Source organism: Bos indicus x Bos taurus, chromosome 3 (assembly GCF_003369695.1).
Source record: "Bos indicus x Bos taurus breed Angus x Brahman F1 hybrid chromosome 3, Bos_hybrid_MaternalHap_v2.0, whole genome shotgun sequence".
Lineage (NCBI taxonomy): Eukaryota > Metazoa > Chordata > Mammalia > Artiodactyla > Bovidae > Bos > Bos indicus x Bos taurus.
The window spans coordinates 10,775,771-10,795,448 of NC_040078.1; the positions used below are offsets into that span (position 1 = coordinate 10,775,771).

General features: G+C 39.0%; 1 protein-coding gene across 1 annotated transcript in view; it reads left to right on the forward strand.

Moving 5' to 3' along the window:
- LOC113882693 (interferon-inducible protein AIM2-like) overlaps positions 1–19,678 on the forward strand; it is an 83,023-nt gene that overhangs the window by 18,655 nt on the left and 44,690 nt on the right. Inside the window, 4 exon segments of the mRNA XM_027525734.1 lie at positions 1,082–1,139; positions 1,141–1,248; positions 1,250–1,324; positions 2,668–2,903. Of these exon segments, the coding sequence (XP_027381535.1) occupies positions 1,082–1,139; positions 1,141–1,248; positions 1,250–1,324; positions 2,668–2,903 (477 nt within the window).

A 19,678-nucleotide genomic window follows, 5' to 3' on the forward strand; every position in this document is an offset into this window, starting at 1 on the left:
GTACTGTTGAAGCCTAGCTTGGAGAATTGTGAGCATTACTTTGCTAGTGTGTGAGATGAGTGCAATCATGTGGTAGTTTGAATATTCTTTGACATTGCCTTTTGGGAAGGTTGGAATGAAAACTGACCTTTTCCAGTCCCGTTGCCACGCTGAGTTTTCCAAATTTGCTGGCATTTGAGTGTAGCTCTTTAACAGCATCATATTTTAGGATTTGAAATGGCTCAGCTCGAATTCCATCACCTCCATTAGCTTTGCTAATGATGCTTCCTAAGGCCCACTTGACTTTGCACTCCAGGATATCTGGCTCTAGATGAATGATCACACCATTGTGATTATCTGGGTCAATAAGATCTGTTTCTGTTAGGTCCATACCATTTCTGTCCTTTATTTTGCCCATCTTCGAATGAAATATTCCCTTGGTATCTCTATTTTTCTTGAAGAGATCTGTAGTCATTCCTATTCTATTGTTTCTTATATTTCTTTTATTGATCACTTAGGAAGGCTTTTTATCTCTCCTTGCTATTCTTTGGAACTCTGCATTCAGATGGGTATATCTGTCCTTTTCTCCTTTGCCTTTTGCTTATCTACCAGAGTAAAATGAATATTCAAGACAGTATTTGGTGGAGGATTGAGAACATCTTGTGCTCTAATGGAGTCAGAAGAAGAAGATAGGACGAGAGTCACTTTTTTGCCTTAATTTTCAATGTCTCAGAGGTCTGATGTTCTCTTTAAATATAGTAGAAAAACAAGGATGCAGATCAGGGAGTCTGCCTGCAAACTCTCTTCTGAACACAGGACATGAAATCTTCCCTAAAGAGGCTCTTGTCAGTCTAGATCTCATATCTCTTTCTGACTCCTCTATGTCTCTTCCTTTGACTCCACCTATCTCTGGCTGGCTTTCTGAGGTTTATCATAAAGAGTGAAGAAAAGTCTCCTTAACTGTATCTTTTTTACTCAATCTAATATCTTTCTTCTGTTGCCTTCAACCTTAGCAGAAATAGATGGTTGTCCATCAAGAATTCATCAGGCAAGAGTGTTTCAGAAGGGCCCTGTGGCAGTCATGGTACTGGAAGCAATGAAGGCCCAAGAAAGGGAAGCAGGAGATGTGTCATGCTGCAGTGTCTACTGAGAGTGAATTCTTTTTTTGTAAAAGTTTTCAATAACAAACTGAAGGATAAATTCACTCCAAGCAAAATAATTATGATATCAAAATATTATTGGCACAGTTGTTTCCTGGAAGTGATGCTGAATTTCCCTGGTGTGTGACACTGAATTTGACCAGATCAGTGTCTCAAAGCATATTATCAGAAAAGATGGTGATACCGTAAGGTCAATAAACTTCAATTTCAGCCCCAGAGAACAACTTGTGAATGGGCTGTTTGTAGTCTAGGTAGTTTTCTATATATAATCTAAAATTGATTTGTAAGAATAACTTATTCTCAGCTATGAGCTTGGAGAGATTTTAGAAATTATTCATTTAAAATATTTTAAAATAAAAAAAGTAGATAAATGAACCCCCAAAACTAAAAAAGCTGTAGAGTGAATGTACTAAAACTGAAATACATTAGAAACATTTTTATTTTCAAGAAGATGTCATAATCCTGTTTCGAATTTCTTTTCTTTTTGTAGCTTCTGAAAAAGCACTTGCCTGAGTGCTAATTTGCTGGAATCAAGATTGCCAGGAGAAATATCAATAACCTCAGATATGCAGATTTCCACCCTTATGGAAGAAAGTGAAGAGGAACTCAAAAGCCTCTTGATGAAAGTGAAAGTGGAGAGTGAAAAAGTTGGCTTAAAGCTCAACATTCAGAAAATGAAGATCATGGCATCTGGTCCCATCACTTCATGGGAAATAGATGGGGAAACAGTGGAAAGAGTGTCAGACTTTATTTTTTTGGGCTCCAAAATCACTGCAGATGGTGACTGCAACCATGAAATTAAAAGACGCTTACTCCTTGGAAGGAAAGTTATGACCAATCTAGATAGTATATTCAAAAGCAGAGACATTACTTTGCCAACAAAGGTCCGTCTAGTCGAGGCTATGGTTTTTCCAGTGGTCATGTATGGATGTGAGAGTTGGACTGTGAAGAAAGCTGACCACGGAAGAATTGATGCTTTTGAACTGTGGTGTTGGAGAAGACTTTTGGGAGTCCCTTGTACTGAAAGGAGATCCAACCAGTCCATCCTAAAGGAGATCAGTCCTGGTTGTTCATTGGAAGGACTGATGCTGAAGCTGAAACTCCAATACTTTGGCCACCTCATGTGAAGAGTTGACTCACTGGAAAATATCCTGATGATGGGAGGGATTGAGGGCCGGAGGATAAGGGGATGACAGAGGATGAGATGGGTGGATGGCATGACCGACTCGATGGACATGAGTTTGGGTAAACTATGGGAGTTGTTGATGGACAGGGAAGCCTGGTGTGCTGTGATATATGGGGTAGCAAAGAGTCGGAAATGACTGAGTGACTGAACTGAACTGAACTGAGTATCTATTAACTATATATCTGCTCGTTTCAAGCCTGTATGTGTGTGTGTGTATATATATATATATATATATATATATATATATATATGTATGTTATTTATTTATTTATTTTTTGCCTTATATCTCTTTCTGGAGGCTGTTGATGACTTCTGATGTCTGATTGATGTGGCATTCCTTAGTCAGATTACCAAAAGTTTGGTGTTGGTTTTATCTTTTCAGAAAGCAGAACAGAAGATCATATATTATGTGACCTAAATGACAGCACAGGAATGATAGAAGTACTGATGCTTGGAAATGAGGAGAAAATCCAGTGCAAGGAACGGAATAAACTTCAACTTACATTCTTAGAGCTATCAAAGACTGGAGAAAAACTATACCTGAAATCTAGAGTTCATAGTTTCATTAACGGAGAAGGCAATGGCACCCCACTCCAGTACTCTTGCTTGGAAAATCCCATGGATGGAGGAGCCTGGTTGGCTGCAGTCCATAGGGTCGCTAAGTGTTGGACACAACTGAGCGACTTCACTTTCACTTTTCACTTTCATGCATTGCAGAAGGAAATGGCAACCCACTCCAGTGTTCTTGCCTGGAGAATCCCAGGGACGGGGGAGCCTGGTGGGCTGCGGTCTGTGGGGTCGCACAGAGTTGGACACGACTGAAGCAACTTAGCAGCAGCAGCAGCAGCAGCAGCAGCAGCAGCAGCAGCAGCAGTTTCATTAAGGTGGGAACTTCATGAAGGAAAGTCAACTCTCCAAAGGGGTAATGTTTTGTGTTTGTTTTCAGCAAAATGGACAGGTGCTATTGAACAGAATGTGGAAGACCCTGATATATAGTAAATCTACAGCTCAGAGAACTTAGGAACCTCCTTGTTAGAAAATACACACCCTAGATACACAATTAGGAGAACATGGGCTTCATAAGGTTAAGACACATGCTGTGGTATCCATACAGCCCTACAAACAGTTCGTTGGTAACACTGTAAGTCTAAAGTAGATGGTTTCCTCAGAGTTAGACAAATACTTCTGAAAGACATATTTACAAGTAGACACAGCCCAGCTGTACCTTGAGGACATGATATATTGAGGATATCTCTCAGAGTCAATTTGGCCATCCCTGCATCCTGAATAGTCCAGGAAAATTGAGTCAGGGTATCACCGATGACTGACATCCTTGTTTACTGATATGGCAGGAAATACTTCATTTCTCAATACCTTTAAACCATGAAAATGCAAGCCATAGATTGAGACATAATATTTGCTAGACACATAGCTAGTAAAGATTCTGTACCCAGAATTTATAAAGAATTCTCAGAACTCAGTATTATGAGAAAAAACAGCTGAGTTTTTAAGATAGGCAAAAAAAAAAAAAAAAAAAAAAGATACACAGGCAGTAAATATGCACATAAAAAAATACTCAACCTGATTTATCTTTAGGGGAATGCAAATTAAAACTACAGTGATATACCACTATGCACCAATTAGAATGACAAAAATTTAAAAGCACTGACCATATCAATGGTTAGTGAGGATGAGGAGGAATTAGAATTCTCATACAATGGTAAGATGTTAAATGGAACACTTCTTTGTAAAAGAGTTAGACTGTTTTTTAAAATTAACATTCATCTACAATCTTAAACTCTGAGGAGGATACAGAGCAACTGAAATTCTCACAGATTGCTCTAGGGAATGAAAATTGCTACAGTCACTTTAGAAAACTGTTTGGCAATTTCTTATATATTTGAAATACATTTGCCATTTGACCAACAATTTCACTCCAAGGGTTTCACTCATTGAAATGATATCACAGGTAACCATACAAAAATTTGCACGTGAATATTTGCAGCAGTTTTATTTGTAACTATGCAAAAGTGTCAACAATCCAATTGTTTCTCTCTTGGAGGATGGATAAGCAAATGTTAGTGGTCCACGCGTTGAATTCTACACAGCAATAAAAAGGAATAAACCAATACACACAACTTATAGATGAATCCTAAACTCACTATATTAAATGAAAGCAACCAGATTCAAAATGCTATATATATTTTAATTTCCATTTTAGGAAATTATGGAAATGAGTAAAGTTTATAAAAGTTTTCTTATTAAAAAAAAAAAAAAAACTATGTTAGTGGTTACCAGGAGCTTGGATTGAAGGAAGCACTGACAATAAAGTAGCATGGAGGAAATTCTTGTTATGAAGGAACTTTTCTAATCATTAGAAATATTATCTTACCTTCTGTTCCACACTTTTCTTATGAAAGAAAAACAGTATCAACCTTCTAGAGCTAGTTTAAAATTAAGTGATATGAAATAATTGTAAAATATCAGGTATCAAGTATGTGATCAATAAATACACTGTAAGGAAGATACATTTAATGTCCTATAACAAACTATCATGGAAAAGAATACAAAAATAGAACATTAAAATGTACAGCTGAATCAGTTTACCATGTAGCAGAAATTAACAGATTGTAAATCAACTGTATTTCAATAAAATAAAAGTTAAAAAGTGCATTATAAGTTTCAGTGTTAGATATCCACTTTCTGTCACTGTATTTCAATGTAAATTCTTCAGTGTTTGCCTAATGCAAATCTCTGCCTGGAGCAGCTTCCTCATAGGATTCACACACTGAGGACCAGAAAGCGTAGCTGGAAAGCTACTGACCTATTGTACCTGAATAAATAAGTTGAAACAGTTATTTCACATCAGACAGGGCTAGAGTTACTTCCAACATATAGTACTGACTTCATGTAAAATATCAGAAGCTGTCTTATTTGGTTCTTAAATTACCTAATTATGGCCCTTCCACGAGTCCAATTCTAAAATGTACACACTCTATATTTAAAATAGATAACCAGCAAGGACCTACTGTATAGCATATGGAACTCTGCTCAGTGTTATGTAACAGCCTGAATGGGGAGGTGAGGGGGAAGTTTGGGGAAGAATGGATACCTGTATGTGTATGGCTGAGTTCCCTTCTCTATTCACCTAAAACTATCACAACATTGTTAGTTGCCTACATGCCAACACAAAATTAAAAGTTTTAAATAAATAAATAAAAATATCCTTGTTTTGGACTGAAGCAATCCACCCTAGGACAGGGGTTGGCAATTGAAGCACAGACTGGATTGCAGCTGGTGCGCAGAAACCCCTTGGGTTTCTCTAAGGAGAGCACATCTTAGTCGGTCTGTTCATACTTGACCTGAGTTATATCCTGTAAAGACCATACTCAAGCCCATACCATGCTTTGGGCCTTAGTGTCCTTCTCTGGTTTTCAGGCCACATAATATTTGTTTTTAAGAAACAAACCAATGACTTAGACTTCTAAGGAGGCATGCCTTTAGGGAAAAACATGATGTCTATTATTTTTCTAAATTATAAAAGTTATAGATGCAAAATTAAGCATTGTAATAGACATATAAGTACAAAAAAGAAAATGAAAAGCACCATAAGATCCCATTCCTAGGAGTTAATAGGTAGTTGTATGTTGCTGTATTGTGTGTGTATGTATGTATATGCATATATGCTAAGTCACTTTCATCATATACAAGCCATATGTCAGCCATGTATAAACCTACTGGGAATGTTAAAAGACAAAAGTAGTAAAATCAGCTACACCTGCAATAAGTTATTAGGGGATACACAAAACAAAAGTATGTGAAATATGATGGCAAACCTCTTCATGGATCATTGCCTAGTCATGGCGAGAGGGGCTTGTGTAACTCAGTGAAGCTATGAGCCATGGCATGCCAGGTCACCCAAGACAGATAGGTCCAGATGTACAAGCTGGGCTTAGAAAAAGAAGAGGAACTTGTATAAGTTAGTTTTAGAAAAGACAGAGGAACCAGAAATCAAATTGCCAACATTTCCTGAATCATAGAGAAAGCAAGGGAATTCCAGAAAATATCTACTTCTGCTTCATTGATCACATGAAAGCCTTTGACTGTGTGGGTCACAACAAACTGTGGAAAATTCTTAAACAGATGAAAATACCAGACCATCTTACCTGGCTCCTGAGAAACCTGTATGCAGGTCAAGAAGCAATAATTAGAACCTTACATGGAACAACTGACTGATTCGAAATTCAGTTCAGTTCAGTCGATCAGTCGTGTCTGACTCTTTGCGACCCCATGAACTGCAGCACGCCAGGCCTCCCTGTCCACCACCAACTCCCGGAGTTCACTCAGACTCACGTCCGAGTCAATGATGCCATCCAGCCATCTCATCCTCTGTCATCCCCTTCTCCTCCTGCCCTCAATCCCTCCCAGCATCAGAGTCTTTTCCAATGAGTCAACTCTTAGCATGAGGTGGCCAAAGTACTGAAGTTTCAGCTTTAGCATCATTCCTTCCAAAGAAATCCCAGGGCTGATCTCCTTCAGAATGGACTGGTTGGATCTCCTTGCAGTCCAAGGGACTCTCAAGAGTCTTCTCCAACACCACAGGTCAAAAGCATCAATTCTTCGGCACTCAGCCTTCTTCACAGTCCAACTCTCACATCCATACATGACCACAGGAAAAACCATAGCCTTGACTAGACGAACCTTTGTTGGCAAAGTAATGTCTCTGCTTTTGAATATGCTATCTAGGTTGGTCATAACTTTCCTTTCAAGGAGTATCTTTTAATTTCATGGCTGCAATCATCATCTGAAGTGATTTCGGAGCCCCCAAAAATAAAATCTGATGCTGTTTCCACTGTTTCCCCATCTATTTCCCATGAAGTGATGGGACCGGATGCCATGATCTTCGTTTTCTGAATGTTGAGCTTTAAGCCAACTTTTTCACTCTCCTCTTTCACTTTCATCAAGAGGCTTTTGAGTTCCTCTTCACTTTCTGCCATAAGGGTGGTATCATCTGCATATCTGAGGTTATTGATATTTCTCCAGGCAATCTTGATTCCAGCTTGTGCTTCTTCCAATCCAGCATTTCTCATGATGTACTGTGCACAGAAGTTAAATAAGCAGGGTGACAATATACAGCCTTGACATACTCCTTTTCCTATTTGGAACCAGTCTGCTGTTCCATGTCCAGTTCTAACTGTTGCTTCCTGACCTGCATAGAAATTTCTCAAAAGGGCAGATCAGGTGGTCTGGTATTCCCATCTCTTTCAGAATTTTCCACAGTTTATTGTGATCCACACAGTCAAAGACTTTGGCATAGTCAATAAAGCAGAAATAGATGTTTTTCTGGAACTCTCTTGCTTTTTCCATGATCCAGCGGATGTTGGCAATTTGATCTCTGGTTCCTCTGCCTTTTCTAAAACCAGCTTGAATATCTGGAAGTTCATGGTTCACATATTGCTGAAGCTTGGCTTGGAGAATTTTGAGCATTACTTTACTTTGGGATTGAGCCTTTCTTTGGGATTGGAATGAAAACTGACCTTTTCCAGTCCTGTGGCCACTGCTGAGTTGTCCAAATTTGCTGGCAAATTGAGTGCAGCACTTTCACAGCATCATCTTTCAGGATTTGAAATAGCTCAACTGGAATTCCATCAGCTCCACTAGCTTTGTTCATAGTGATGCTTTCTAAGGCCCACTTGACTTCACATTCCAGGATGTCTGGCTGTAGGTCAGTGATCACACCATCGTGATTATCTGGGTCATGAAGATCTTTTTTGTACAGTTCTTCTGTGTATTCTTTCCACCTCTTCTTAATATCTTCTGCTTCTGTTAGGTCCATACCATTTCTGTCCTTTATCGAGCCCATCTTTGCATGAAATGTTCCCTCGATATCTCTAATTTTCTTGAAGAGATCTGTAGTCTTTCCCATTCTGTTGTTTTCTGTTGCATTGATTGCTGAAGAAGGCTTTCTTATCTCTTCTTGCTATTCTTTGGAACTCTGCATTCAGATGCTTGTATCTTTCCTTTACTCCTTTGCTTTTCACTTCTCTTCTTTTCACAGCTATTTGTAAGGCCTTCCCAGACAGCCATTTTGCTTTTTTGCATTTCTTTTCCATGGGGATGGTCTTGATCCCTGTCTCCTGTACAATGTCACGAACCTCATTCCATAGTTCATCAGGCACTCTATCTATCAGATCTAGGCCCTTAAATCTATTTCTCACTTCCACTGTATAATCATAAGGAATTTGATTTAGGTCATACCTGAATGGTCTAGTGGTTTTCTCTACTTTCTTCAATTTAAGTCTGAATTTGGCAATAAAGAGTTCATGATCTAAGCCACAGTCAGCTCCTGGTCTTGTTTATGCTGACTGTATAGAGCTTCTCCATCTTTGGCTGCAAATAATATAATCAATCTGATTTTGGTGTTGACCATCTGGTGATGTCCGTGTGTAGAGTCTTCTCTTATGTTGTTGGAAGAGGGTGTTTGCTATGACCAGTGCATTTTCTTGGCAAAACTCTATTAGTCTTTGCCCTGTTTCATTCTGTATTCCAAGGCCACATTTGCCTGTTACTCCAGGTGTTTCTTGACGTCCTACTTTTGCATTCCAGTCCCCTATAATGAAAAAGACATCTCTTTTGGGTATTAGTTCTAAAAGGTCTTGTAGGTCTTCATAGAACCATTCAACTTCAGCTTCTTCAGCATTGCTGGTTGGGGCATAGCCTTGGATTACTGTGATATTGAAAGGTTGGCCTTGGAAACGAACAGAGATCATTCTGTCGTTTTTGAGACTGCATCCAAGTACTGCATTTCAGACTCTTTTGTTGACCATGATGGCTACTCCATTTCTTCTGAGGGATTCCTGCCCGCAGTAGTAGATATAATGGTCATCTGAGTTAAATTCACCCATTCCAATCCATTTGAGTTTGCTGATTCCTAGAATGTCTACATTCACTCTTTCCATCTCTTGTTTGACCACTTCCAATTTGCCTTGATTCATGGACCTGACATTCCAGGTTCCTATGCAATATTGCTCTTTATAGCATCGGACCTTGCTTCTATCACCAGTCACATCCACAGCTGGGTATTGTTTTTGCTTTGGCTCCATCCCTTCATTCTTTCTGGAGTTATTTCTCCACTTATCTCCAGTAGTATATTGGGCACCTACTGACCTGGGGAGTTCCTCATTAGGAAAGAGTATGACAAGGCTGTATATTGTCACTCTGTTTATTTAACTTCTATTCAGAGTACATCCTGTGAAATGTAAGGCTGGACAAGTTATAAACTGGAATCAAGACTTCCAGGAGAAGCAACGTCAGATATGCAGCTGATACCACTCTAATGGCAGAAAGAGAAGAAGAACTAAGAGCCTCTTGATGAGGGTAAAAGAGAAGAGTGAAAAAGGTGGCTTAAAACTCAACATTATACATGTTACAATGCGATTCTCCCAAATCATCCTACCCTCTCCCTCTCCCACAGAGTCCAAAGACTGTTCTATACATCTGTTTCTCTTTAACCAATACAATATTGTAAAGTAATTAGCCTACAATTAAAATAAATAAATTTAAATTAAAAAAAACCTCCACATTAAAAAAAAAAAAAAAAACAAAGATCATGGCATATGGTCTCATCACTTCATGGCAAATAGAAGGCAAAAAAGTGGATGCAGTGGCAGACTTCCTTTTCTTGGGCTCCAAAATCACTGTGGATGGTGAATGCAGCCATGAAATTAGAACACACTTGCTTTGTGGAAAGAAAGCTATGACAGACTTAGATGGTGTATTAAAAAGCAGAGGCATCAATTTGCCAACAAAGGTCCATCTAGTCAAAGCTATGGTCTTTCCAGTAGTCATGTACAGATGCAAGAGTTGGACCATAAAGAAGGCTGAGTGCTGAAGAATTGATCCTTTTGAATGGTGGTGCTCAAGAAGACTCTTGAGAACCCCTTGGGCAGTAAGAAGATCAAACTGGTCAATTATAAAGGAAATCAGTCCTGAATATTCATTGGAAGGACTGATGTGGAAGCTGAAGTTCCAATACTGTGGCCACCTGATGCAAAGTGTTAACATTTGGAAAGACCCTGATGCTGGGAAAGATTGAAGGCAAAGGAGAAATGAGTGGCAGAGGATGAGATGGTTGGATGGTGTCACCAACTCAATGAACATGAACTTGGGCAAACTTCAGGAGATAGCGAGAGACAAGGAGGTCTGGTGTGCTGCAGTCCATGGGGTTGAAAAGAGTTGGACACGACTTAGTGATTGGACAACAACAATGAATGATGACACAAACATTAAACATATTGATGAGGAAATGCAGTGATGATGATGAAGATGATGATAATGATAGTGAAGATTTTAGCTCAGGAAAGTTTTCTTTTGTGTATCTTCCCTTATTCCTTCTTTTGTTTTGGTCTTTTTATTCTGAAGGCTATTTGTCTAAAATTGGCTAATGTTCAGTTCAGTTCATATTAGTTCAGTTCAGTCACTCAGTCTTGTCTGATTCTGTCACCCCATGGACTGAAGCATGGCAGGCTTCCCTGTCCTTTACCAACTCTCAGAGCTTACTCAAACTCACATCCATAGAGTTGGTGACGCCATCCAACCATCTCATCCTCTGTCATCCCCTTCTCCTCCTGCCTTCAATCTTTCCCAGCTGATGCTGGTCTTTTCCAAGGAGTCAGTTCTTCACATCAGGTGACCAGAGTATTGGAGTTTCAGCTTCAGCATCAGTCCTTCCAATGAATATTCAGGACTGATTTCCTTTAGGATGGACTTGTTGGATCTCCTTGCCATCCAAGGGACTCTCAAGAGTCTTCTCCAACACCACAGTTAAAAAGCATCAATTCTTCTATGCTCAGCTTTCTTTATAGTCCAACTTTCACATCCATACATGACTACTAGAAAAACCATAGCTTTGACTAGACACACCTTTGTTGACAAAGTAATGTCTCTGCTTTTTAATAAGCTGTTTAGTTTGGTCATAACTTTTCTTTCAAGGAGCAAGTGTCTTTTAATTTCATGGCTGCAGTCATCATCTGCAGTGATTTTGGAGCCAAAAAAAATAGTTTGTCAACTGTCTTAAGGGAGGTAAAAAAGCCATGTTTTGCATATCTGTGTTTGTGGGATTGAAAATTGCTCTGCTCTGTGAGCGCATGTTTTCTAAAATTAGAATAATGCCATACAGTACAGTTTTATATCCAGTTGCATTTCTTTTTTTAACTGAATATTATTTTCTGAATTTTTTATCATGCCCCTATTGGACTTTTACCCAGGCCTCCTACCAAGTTTCCTGTGCATCTTTTAGGGAAGGAAACCAAACTCTGTTTCTGAATATAACTCACACTGATAGTTGCCTGGGGAATACATCTTAATATCTTCTATTGTCAAAACGCATCTCCCTTCAGGCTTCAGGTGCAGTGGAATAAAATGTCTATTATTTGGCTAGGCAGTAAAAGATTAGAATCAAGCTACTTCTGTTTTCACTTTCCTCAATGTACTTGATACCAAACTGTTCCCCCCAAATTCTTCATGACTAAAACTCCCCCTGTCATCTTGAGGTTACCAATCTGGTACCCACAGTTCTCTACAGAAATCCCTACTGGTCTTACCTCAGTGGAAATATTTTCAACAGTATTCCACATCTTGAGGTTTTCCTTAGAAATGCAGGAATCACTGCTCATTTTCTTTAGGTAGGATGATAAATTGATAAAGCTCTCAGAAATTGAATTGTGGGATTTTGTAATCTCCTGAAGGGCAGAGGAAAAAGAACTATTTTGAAAAATTACAAGGAAAAAGGACATTGGCTAGTTTTCAAAAAATGCGATTCAGTGCTGGTTACCTCATACTGTTCTTTCCCAGAGAGAAAGAATTTATGAAACAACTTTGAGATTCCTCATACCAATGTTCTTAGATTTCGATTTCCTTAGAGAAAATATACAGTTTATTTTCTATAAATATCTTAATCAAAATGAAAAATTATGGCAAGGTTACACTCAAAGATTTTTATTATGAATATCAGTAGATGAAAAGTTTTAACATTAGAACTTTCTTATCCAGCAGACTTACATGAGAGTCATTAAAAATCTATATTCATTTAAATGCCTCTCAAATATAAGAGAAGTAAGGTGAGTCACCTGGCTACTTACCCTTTATTTCCTGTTTTCAGAGTAGCAGTGGCAAGAAGAGAAGTTGGAAGAGCCATCTATCTCTACTGTTTTTTTGACTGAAACTTCTGGTTTCCCTGTTGGATTAGATGGTAAAGCATCTGCCCACAGTGCAGGAAACCTGGATTTGATCCCTGGGTCAGGAAGATCCTCTGGAGGAAATGGCAACCCACTCCAGTACTCTTGCCTGGAAAAATCCCATGGGTGGAGGAACCTGGTAAGCTACAGTCCATGGGGTTGCAGAGTGTCAGATCCGACTGAGGAACTTCACTTTCTTTTCTGGAAGAGGGTGATTTTTCTATAAATTAGGTATTGGTTTAAATAAGACCTAAAACACTCACCCAGTTAATTATTGACACACCTGGAGGTTGATAGAAGAAGAAGATCATTACAAATACGTGGATCCTTCCTCAGATGCTAGAAAGATACGAGGCGCTAATTGCCCTGTTGACTCTATCTACTTAACCTCACTGATTAAATTCACAATTACTCATCATGGTTTCTGCATTAGTCATGGATAAACAGAAGTGAGCAGGGGGTTCATATCATGACAGCGTTGAAACCTTACAAATTCTGGATGAACACTCAACCTCTGGAATGAGAAGTCCCAATAAATCTTTGGGTGTTACTTATGTGAAGGACAGTGGATGCCTTCCAGAGTACCATAAGCCCTAAGACATCAAATAAATGACACCAGCCAGAAGACATTATAGTAGTTACTCACCAGATGACCTGCAAGTAGAATCAGGTCATGACTGTAAATGGTTCCTAAAAGACAGTCAATGTTCGTAGATGACCCATGGTCTTCTAAAGAAAATAAAACCGATCAGTTCCATCCAAACTAAAGTCATGAGGGGATATTGAAGTCTGGGTTTGAAACCATCTGAATAACCTTTCTAAAGTAGGGATAAGTCAGGAAAAAACAAGGAGGATCTGGACTGATGTCCAGAAAAATCTGTGAGTGTTCACTGTTTCCTTTCACAGGTTGTAGGCTGCTGTAGGATGCATGGAGCTGGTGTCAAGGTAATGGATAAAGAAGGAATTCAGGGACATCAGGAAAGCCCATTCCAGAGATCAGAGGTTAGAGGACATGGGAGAAATCGCCATAATTTAGAACATTTTCCTCCCCCTTGCCTTGAAATCAGTTCATGCAGAATAAAGTTCTCAATTGAGACTTCAGTGTACAACACACAGTATTGTTACCAATAAACACAATTCAGAAAGTTTTTTGTAATTCTCATTATGCAGTTGGCATTTTAATAGATGATGCAAAGGAATGCTAAAAAATGTGCATTTTTCCTCACTCGTGGGCAGTGGCAAACCATGGGTGATTTGTACTATCACATAGAAAGCTGACTAGTACAATGTACAAGAATCCTGATTCTGGGGAAAATGTCTGGATAAGCTTGAATGACTTTATCATCTGAAGTATTAATTCACAGGGTCATTCAAAATTCTCAGGAAAAATCCCTACCAAATTGATGTCATAACTAAGATATAGGCAGTTTATAGGCTGTGGGAGAAATTAAAACACTGTGTTTAGAAAAGATGTGCTTTTTGCAAAGAGAGTTTTATTGGAACACCTATAGCTCACTCATTTATGTATTGTCTATGTCTGCTTTAAGGTGTAACCAAGTGGCAACAGAGTCCCTCTGACTGCTGAGTCAAAAGATTTTAACTATTTAACTCTACAAAAAAAAGTTTGTCAACCTGTACCCTAAATCATTAGTCTAGATAGCAGAGAGGATCTCAATTAAGGAGATATTCGACACTTTTGAAACATGATATTCTTTAATAAAATAAATACATTTTTGTATATTATGTACATTTTGTGTGCAAAATGATTTTTTAATTCCCAACCCTTTACATATTTATTGCTGGATGGGGTGCAGCAGAAGACACATTTTACTTTCTAGTCTATGTATTTCTGTTTTATTCATCTTTTTAAAAATAAGATTCTATAGAATGTAATGTTTTCATAAAATACAAAAAAGCATTTACAAAAATACAGAAGAGTATAAAGAAGAAAAGTTAAAAAAGAAAGCAACCCAATCCATGACTCAAATATAAAACTCTTCATATGCTGGGATATTTCTACTGCATCTCTTATTTGCCTGAGTCTCAACTTTTATAAAATCATTATGCATACCATGTAATTTTTTTGATAGGAGGTTCTTTACTTCAGCTTCCAGATTTATTTTTTATTTATTTTTTTTTTCATTTTTTTAAAATTTTATTTTATTTTTAAACTTTACAATATTGTATTAGTTTTGCCAAACATAGAAATGAATCCACCACAGGTATACCCGTGCTCCCCATCCTGAACCCTCCTCCCTCCTCCCTCCCCATACTCTCCCTCTGGGTCGTCCCAGTGCACCAGCACCAAGCATCCAGTATCGTGCATCGAACCTGGACTGGTGACTCGTTTCATACATGATATTATACATGTTTCAATGCTATTCTCCCAAATCTCCCCACCCTCTCCCTCTCCCACAGAGTCCATAAGACTGATCTATACATCAGTGTCTCTTTTGCTGTCTCGTACACAGGGTTATTGTTACCATCTTTCTAAATTCCATATATATGTGTTAGTATACTGTATTGGTGTTTTTCTTTCTGGCTTACTTCACTCTGTATAATAGGTTCCAGTTTCATCCACCTTATTAGAACTGATTCAAATGTATTCTTTTTAATGGCTGAGTAATACTCCATTGTGTATATGTACCACAGCTTTCTTATCCAGATTTAAATTGAAATTTATTTCTCCTTTCTTTCTTTTCTACTCTTGATTATCCTGAAAGAGAGATAATAAAGCCACAGTTTCTGTTGCCCACACAGTTTTTCCTCCCCACAGAGCACACCTTTCCTCTGGTTCTCTCAAAGGCAGTTCATTCTCTCTTACCTATCTCCTTTAATACTCTCTTTAATCTCTTTTCTTTTACGTCTCCTCACTTTTCTTTAGACACTGAAAAGAGATATAGTCATGTCCAGTACGGACACATTTGGATAGGGAAATTGTCCCAGAAAGGAGATAAGGGAGAACCACAGGAGAGAGGAAATGGTTGCTTCAACCACAGCATGGCATTGAAGGGAGGTCCTAATTGGAGCAGCAAAAAGAGAGATGGAGCCCTAGAATAAGGATATTCTGGGTGCAAATGCTGTGACTTAGAGATAGAATACAGGGATTCTTGAATTAAGGGATCTGAGAAGTGGAGCAACTAATGTGCATGTACCTGTCTGTGTGCTTGGTTATGTCAGTATTTCTACTTGAATTATTTGCATTGAAACGTTAGCTTTGATTAGTGTAACCAACAATCCAATGGAGGATCTTTGTGAGTGTGTATGTTTCTGTGTTTATGTGACTGAGAGAGTGATGCCGTGTTGGTCCTATCACATCTTTATAAGTGTGCAAAAATGTGTATTTAAATAAAGACAGGTACCTTTTGTACTAAGATGCAGTCATTCTAGACTCAGGGACCACCAACTGGTTACTCAGTTATCTCGGCCCTAAAGTCCCATAGGCATCTCAAACATGATGTAGCACATTTGAAATGCCTATAGGCATCTCCAGTGCATATCTCTTATGCTAATCTTCTCCCATGCATATCTCTTAGACTATGGTAAATTGATCCTCCTTACTTATTTTTGTTTACCACTCGAGTTTCTAAACTAGAAACTAAAGATAATTGTTTGTCTCTTTCTCTTTTTCTCTTTCACCTTTAATTATTAGTGACTGCCTGTAGATCAACCTCCCTAAGCTCCAATTCCTCCTCTTCTATACTATCTTTTCCATTTTGTGATTCCTTAAGACCCTAGTATATATCTTGAAAACTCAAAATCCAAACATAAAATATGTTATGTTGAGAGCAATTTAGATTTATCATGGACAATATAATTCTTTGGTCAGAAGGGAACTTGAGAAGGCACAAGATCCACATGCCTGCATCTGTGGTGGACCACACACCAACCATGAACCTTTTTCTCTTTAGAGGGAGAAGGGCATGGTAGAAAAAGCATGACTTCTGTAATCAAATATATGGAGGCTTTCCAGGTTCCACTATTGACTGTGTATTCTTGGACAGATTATTTAGCTGTTATGATTTACAATTCCCAGGTTTTTAAAATGAAGATGATAATATTATCTACATCAGGGCACTCTTCTTTTGATTGTCATACAAAAATAATCACTGAGCCTACACTCTGTGCTAATCACCCTCACATATGCTGGGAATATAACAGGAAATGAGATAAAGTTCTTTATCCTTATGGAACATACATTCTACCAGATAAACACAAATAAATACAAAGACCGGTTCCAAATAGGAAAAGGAGTACGTCAAGGCTGTATATTATCACCCTGCTTATTTAACTTCTATGCACAGTACATCATGAGAAACGCTGGACTGGAAGAAACACAAGCTGGAATCAAGATTGCGGGGAGAAATATCAATAACCTCAGATATGCAGATGACACCACCCTTCTGGCAGAAAGTGAAGAGGAACTCAAAAGCCTCTTGATGAAAGTAAAAGTGGAGAGTGAAAAAGTTGGCTTAAAGCTCAACATTCAGAAAACGAAGATCATGGCATCCGGTCCCATCACTTCATGGGAAATAGATGGGGAAACAGTGGAAACAGTGTCAGACTTTATTTTTCTGGGCTCCAAAATCACTGCAGATGGTGACTGCAGCCATGAAATTAAAAGGCGCTTACTCCTTGGAAGGAAAGTTATGACCAACCTAAATAGCATATTCAAAAGCAGAGACATTACTTTGCCAACAAAGGTTCATCTAGTCAAGGCTACAGTTTTTCCTCTGGTCATGTATGGATATGAGAGTTGGACTGTGAAGAAGGCTGAGCGCTGAAGAATTGATGCTTTTGAACTGTGGTGTTGGAGAAGACGCTTGAGAGTCCCTTGGACTGCAAGGAGATCCAACCAGTCCATTCTGAAGGAGATCAGCCCTGCGATTTCTTTGGAACAAATGATGCTAAAGCTGAAACTGCAGTACTTTGGCCAGTTCATGCGAAGAGTTGACTCATTGGAAAAGACTCTGATGCTGGGAGGGATTGAGGGCAGGAGGAGAAGGGGATGACAGAGGATGAGATGGCTGGATGGCTCATCACTGACTCGATGGACGTGAGTCCGAGTGAACTCCGGGAGTTGGTGATGGACAGGGAGGCCTGGCGTGCTGCGATTCATGGGGTCGCAAAGAGTCGGACACGACTGAGAGACTGAACTGAACTGAATTGAAATACAAAGAATAAAATATATAGAATATATAATAGAAAGTGATATGTTCAAACCATATAATCCTGGGGAAAAAATCTTTCAGACAGGAAAAAAATCAAACAATTACAATTGTTTTTGAAATTAAATTCTGATTGTGTGTGTGTGTGTGTGTGTGGCCACGCTACTACTGTGGCTTCATAGTATAGCCTGAAGTCTGGGAGTCTGACTCCTCCAGCTCTGTTTTTCTTTCTCAAAATTTCTTGACAATTCAGTCTTTTGCATTTCTGTATAAATTTTAAAAAGTTTTTGCTCTAGTTGTGTGGAAAGTAATTTGGTAAGGATTTAACTGATTTTGTAGATTGCTTTGAGTACTATAGTCATTTTGGCAATACTGCTTCTTCCAGTCCAAGAACATGGCAGTGACTCTGTGTGCTTCTTGGAGTTGAGTGAGTGTTTCCTCTCTCATGTTAGGGAAATTTTCTATGAGAATTTCTTCAAATATTTTCTCATTCATTTTATCTCTCTTTTCTCCTTCTGGGATCCCTATAATGTGAATGTCGGTGCATTTAATGTTGTCCCAGACATCTCTGAAACCATCCTCAGTTTTTCATTCTTGTTTCTTTATTCTTTTCTGCAATTTCTACCATTCTGTCTTTCAGCTCAATTATTTGTTCTTCTGCCTCATTTTTCTGCTATTGATTCCTTCTAGTGTATTTGTCATTCATATTGCATTGTTCATCTTTTTTTTTTCCTTCAATTCTTCTATCTCTTTGTTAAAGATCTCTTGTAACTTCTTGATCTGTGCCTGAATTCTTTTTCTGAGATCTTGGGTTATCTTTACTATCATTACTCTAAGTTATTTTTCATGTGGGCTGCCAATCTCTTTTTCATTTAGTTGTTCTTGTGTATTTTTTTCTTGTTTCTTCCATCAGAATGGATTTCTCTGCCATCTCATTTTGTCTAACTTTCTGGGTTTGTGGTCTCCTTTCTGCTGACTGGAGGGCTGTGACACCTGTTGCTTCTGGTGTCTTTTCTGGTGAGTGAGCTTTGTTCTGAGGCTTGTGCAGGCTTCCTGGTGGGAGGGAAGGGTGGACCTAAGTCTTGTCCCTCTGGTGGGCAGGGCTGTGTCAACAAGAGTATTTATAGGTGACTGTGAGCTCGGTATGGCTTCAGGTACCCTGTATGCTGGTGAGTGTGTGTCTGTTTCCTATCCTGATGGTTGTTTGGCCTAGGGCATTCCAGTACTGTGCAGGTTTTTCGGGAAGGCTGGGTCTTGATGCCAAAAGTGTGACCCCAGAGGAGCTCTCACTGATCAATATACTCTGGGGGTTCTGCCATCAGCATCCTTTCTCCCCCACCACCCCAGTGAGCCACAGCCAACCCCACCTTCCCAGGAGACTCTCCAAGACTCATAGTTGAGTCCTGCCTCCTATCCAGTTACTGCTTTGTCCCAGAGTATGTGAATCCTTGTGTGTTCCTTCCAAGTGTGGAATCTCTTTTCCCCCCAAGTCCTGTTGGAAATCCTGCATTCAAGTCCTGCTGGACTTCAAACCCAATGCTTTGGGGATTCCTCCTCCAGATGCCAGGCCCTCAGGCTGGGGATCCTGATATGAGGCTCAGGGCTCTCACTCTTATGGGAGAACCTCTGCCATATAATTATTTTAAAGTTTGTGGGTTACCCACCTGGTGGGTATGTGACTTGAGTATGTCACAAAAGTGCCTCTCCTGTTGTCTCATTATGGCTTCTTCTTTGTCTTTGAATGTAAAACATCTTTATTGGTAGGTTTCCAGTCTATCAATATTTGTTCAACAGTTAGTTGAGTTTTTGGTGTTTTTTGCAAGATGAGATGAGCTCAAGTACTACTCTACATGCTTTTCTAGAATGGAGGAGTTGCTTTTAGTTTGGATGCTTGCTACCCCTTTCCTAAGTGTGTGTTGGCCATTTCCCCTGTGATAGGGGGTGTGCAAA